This window comes from Chrysochloris asiatica, unplaced genomic scaffold (genome assembly GCF_000296735.1).
Source record: "Chrysochloris asiatica unplaced genomic scaffold, ChrAsi1.0 scaffold00260, whole genome shotgun sequence".
NCBI lineage: Eukaryota > Metazoa > Chordata > Mammalia > Afrosoricida > Chrysochloridae > Chrysochloris > Chrysochloris asiatica.
Window position 1 is genome coordinate 2,011,273 of NW_006408778.1, and position 4,924 is coordinate 2,016,196.

The 4,924-nt window shown below is 41.0% G+C and overlaps 1 gene segment (V, D, J or C); it reads left to right on the forward strand.

The window, feature by feature from the left end:
* The first annotated feature begins 2,208 nt into the window (after positions 1 to 2,208).
* Positions 2,209 to 2,700, forward strand: LOC102824302. The segment is given in 2 exon segments: positions 2,209 to 2,254; positions 2,345 to 2,700. Coding segments are annotated over 2 exon segments (402 nt in total).
* The last annotated feature ends 2,224 nt before the right edge of the window (positions 2,701 to 4,924 follow it).

Genomic DNA, 4,924 nt, shown 5'->3' on the forward strand with positions numbered 1-4,924 from the left:
AATTAAACTTCCCTAACATTCTGAGTCATTAATAGAGTGAAGATTATGTAAAGTCAGTTGGAGTTGAGCTTTTGTAAAAATAGCAAGTAAGAAGCTCAGGGATTTTATCTATGACACAGAGCTCCTTTTGATCAGTGTGCTAGGCCTTCTCCCAGTGTCTTCTCTGACTAAAAGAGGACAGTATGTGGTCAATAAACTAATCATGTTTTTCTGATTTTGGCAACCACAACACTCAATAATGCAGCCAAAGTGTAAACCATATATCTTTAAATGATCGCTGGACTATGGCCTTACAATATGTCTATGAGGTAAGCATTGATCCAATTTTACAGAAATACTTAAAACAATTAAGTTCTACCAAATCATAGAGCTCAGAAGGGCATCATGGAGAAACAACTAGAGGACTGTGTAGTTCTGCTTTTGTTGTTCTTAAGTGCCATCAAGTTGGTTCCAACTGATAGTGACCCTTTATAGGGTTTTCAAGGAGCAACTGGTGTGTTTGAACTGCTGAACCACTGACCTTTTGGTTCACAGTCCAGTGCTTATCCTATAGCACCAGACCAGGAGTCTCTAAAATGTTCAATTTCTGTACATTACTGGATGCTGTTATTGTTGCTGCTAAGGATCATTGAGTAAATTCCAACTGATAGCAACTCTGTATAGAGTTTCCAGAGCTATAAACTTTTGGTGTCCTGATGTGTCACTGTAAGGTAATTACTGGAATGCTAACTGCAAAGTCAGCTTTTCAAGCCCACCAGCCATTTGTTGGATATCTATAGACAGTCACTATGAGTCAGAACTGACCCAATGGCACTTAACAACAACAACAAAGCTTTGTGAGAGTAGAAAGCATCATCTCTCTCCTACTCACTGTATGTAGCAATGAATAAAATATGGGCTTGAGGAAGTCTCTAGTTCCCTATAAATATGGAAATCAATTCCACTGCACCTGTAGAGAGGGGCTGGGAGAGACATTGCTGTCAGCAGACTTCCTTTGTGAATCCTCTGCTCTAGCTGTTTAAAATGTCTACTTGATCATGGAATGAGAAGGGGGGAGGGAGCAGCTAGCATTCATCTGTCCCAAGAACTCAGTGAACACAATCACAAGCTGGATTACACACTCAGGAGCATATATCATGGATAGCACAGGTTGGTAGTAGATTGTTTAATACATTGTTTTTAGACTATTGGTGACTTGATTCATGATATGTTCCTCTCTCCCCCTCGTTTCTTATCACAGAGAGGATAAAAGAGCACTGGGAATAACCTCAACTCTCCCAAATCACACACTGCTCTGCTTCTTGAAAGCAAGAACAATATCCTTTTATCATGATATTGGAAACCCTGTACAGGGTCGCTATGAGTTGGAACTGACTCCACGACACACAACAACAACAACAATAATGATATCTTGTCATGCTCTTCTAGAGTAGTAATCAAAGGGCTAGCATCTTTTGGATACTAATTTGAAAGAGAATATTAAAAGTACCATGAGCAAGCAAATTGGTGTTGGAAGACCAACAGGCAGAATACTCCCTGGAAGCCAAGACAGCCAGACTTCCTCTCTCATACTTCAGACTTATTGTCAGGAGGTACCAGTCCCTGGAGAAGGATATCATGTTTGGTGAAAAGAGGGTCAAAGTAAAAGAGGAAGACCCCCAATGAGATGGATTGTCACCATGGTAGCAACGATGGACACAAATGTAGCAGCAATTATGAGGTTGGTGAAGGTCCAGGCAGCTATGGGCTTGAATGTAGCAATGATTGTGAGGTTTGTGCAGGACCAGGCAGTGTTTCATTCTGTTGTACAGAGGGTAACTATGAGTCAATATCAACTCAATGGCACCTAACAATAACAATTTTGATATACAACATACACTTCTAGAACAGGAATCAAAGAGATAATATCCCTAAGTATACTTTCAAGGACAGTACACTATGTTTTAACTATAGTTTCACAGCCTGTCCTAAGACCATGGACTTGCAGTGGAGAAGGTTTCCATAAGAGAGAACAAGGCATTGTAGTCCATTCCTAAAGATCACTACTCTTTCATCACAGACTCATTCCCCTTCTGCATCATGAAATGTGGGCTCAGGCTATAAAGTCAGGGCCTGTTTAAAGGGAAATGCAAATTTCCATCAGCCCCACCCTCTCTTGTGTTGAAAAGCTGAGTCCTGGCCTTGCATCAGTGACTACTGTGCTCCAACATGGACATGCTTTGTTCCACTCTCCTGCTGCTGACCATCCCTTCCTGTGAGTGTTCTGGGCAGAGAATTCTACAAGGGTGAAAAGATTCTTATCTTCTTGAAGTGGCATCACTTTATCATTGTGCTTTTTCCACAGTGGTTCTTTCCCAGATCATCCTGAAGGAGTCTGGTCCTGGACTGATGAAACCCACCCAGACCCTGTCTCTGACCTGCACCTTCTCTGGGTTCTCATTCAGCAGTGGTATTGGTGTTAGCTGGGTTCGTCAACTCCCAGGGAAGTCACTAGAGTGGCTTGCAAACATATGGTGGGATGATGATAAGTATTACCACCCATCTTTGAAGAGCCGGCTTACAATCTCCAAAGACACCTCTAAAAGCCAGGTGTTTCTAACTATGACCAACATGGGCCCTGGAGAAACAGGAACATATTACTGTGCACGAATAACACACAATCATAACCCAAGGGTTCTCCTGCACAAAAACTCAGGATGACTCTTAAATGTGTCCCTTTCTCTGGAGAAGAGCAGAGTATGATGAAGAAGACATTTCCTGCTTTACTCTGAGGTTTCCTGTCCTCTCCCAACCAGCAACCTCAGAGTCTGATCTTCCTCTTTTTCTCTATTGTGAATAATTACATTCCATGCTAGAGGTGTATACAAGTGATACACTCTGTGTGTATATACAAAAAAGGCCATTCAGAAGAAAAAAAGAAAGAAAAGACCACAATGGATGTCAACAGAGTCTCTGAAACTTGCTTTCCAGTGTATAGATGTTAAAACAAATGGAAGAAATGATGAAGTAAATGAGCGGAACAGAAAAATTTTAAAAGACAGCTCTTGAATATGAAGTAAAGTATTATAATAAAAAAAAAAAAAGTGGAATTATGAAGCCAGAAGGGGTGAACATGCACAGCATTTCTCAAGCTGAAAGAACTAAGGAAAAAATTATAGCCTCAGATTGCAATATTGAAGGAGTCTTTGAGCAAAAAGAAGATCTGATAGCGTAGTGTTTATGAATCGGATTTCAAACCTCGGGGTCAGCAGTTTGAAACTAACAGCTGTTCCACAGGAGAAAGATGAGGCTTTCTGCTCCCCTAAAGATTTACAGCCTCAGATACCCTGTACAAGGTCACTATGAGGAAGAACCAACTCCACAGCACATATAAACAGTGGGCAAAATATTGAATGATGCAGAAAGTATGAAAAGAAGAGAGATGGAATACACAGAGGTGCTGTGCCAGGAAAAAAAATGGTCAATGTTCAACCATTTCAAGAGGTAGCAGATGATCAAGAACCATTGGGACAGGCAGCAGAGACTCCTTGGCAGTGGTGCAGAAAAAAAAAAAAAAAGAAAGAAAGAAAAAACACAGAAGATGCTTTGCTAGGACAGTTCCAGAGCTATAGATCTAACATAAACTGCAGGAGAAGCAGTTTTGGGACCCTACCAGTAGAGAAACCTGACTGTGGTGGAATTGTATGGCGATTTCTGAATCAATCAGGACTCTGCATGCATGGATATCAGAGGGAAGGACCACAGCCAGGCTGATACAATGCCAAAGCCACAAGTGACTGGTGGAAAAAGAAGTGTGACAAAATTTTTTACTTTTCTTTCCTTCTCTCCACTGTTGCACCCTCTCTGTCCAGCCTGGGCAATTGCCAGCAGATGGGAGTGCAACCCCAAAGGATCCAACATTATGACCACAGGGTACAATTTTTGCATGGTACGAAGAAGAAATCCCTGAAAGCCCCAGAGGTACCAGAAGCTAACCCTTTGGATGCTTCTTATGACATCTGACTCTGGGATTTTGTCATAAAGTTGACTCTTCTACTTGGACAGGACCCTTTATTCCTGCTTTATTTAACAAGTGATAGCAGGTCTGCCCATATCGCTAAACCAAATTTGCATCTTGTAAAACCCCAACGTAAAAGGCAAGAGTCAATATAAACTACTATATAAAAGCATGCAGTCATTTTGAGAATTACGCTGTGCATGTGCAGATACCTAAATGACACTCAAAGATAAAAATTGTGGACAATCTTTCTTCCCCATTCATTCCTCAATATCTATCTGTGCACTACCATTGAAGTGCCTAGAGGGGGCCCCTGAATTAGTGGACACCCCAATCCACTACTGGAGGATTCTACTGTGCATGCACATTAACCTGCACAGCAAAAGCTACTAGACAATCTGCTACAGTTCTGTTTTTCTTTTTGTGTGCTGGTCTATGGTTTTTTGGTCTTACCTTTTTCCTGGGGGTGGGAGTTTTCTCTCCTACACTACCCAAGAAGAGATGGCAATTGTGGTCATATAGCCAAGTTACAAGCACACCCCATGATATCCCACTATCCGGACAGGAGCTAATACCAACTCCTACGGATTATATAGATAGCCAACACTAGCTAAGCTAGCTTGAAGTTGAGTAAATAGACTTGAAGACGCTCAGTAAGATGAACATTATGACACCATACATCAATTTAATCATTGAAAACTCATCTAACTATTGAAAATATCCAAGAAGAAAACAATAAAACATCTTAATACATGTCCAGAAACAGAAAAGGGTAACTGAGACAAATGAGATAGAGGCAGAAATAAACTTCCTAGAAGAGGCTTTGGATTTGCCTGACTAGGAATTCAGATGAATGATATGGAGACAAATCCAAAGACTTCACAGAGAGGTGAAGGAAGATAAAGAAGAACTCAGAAAAGTGCTAAA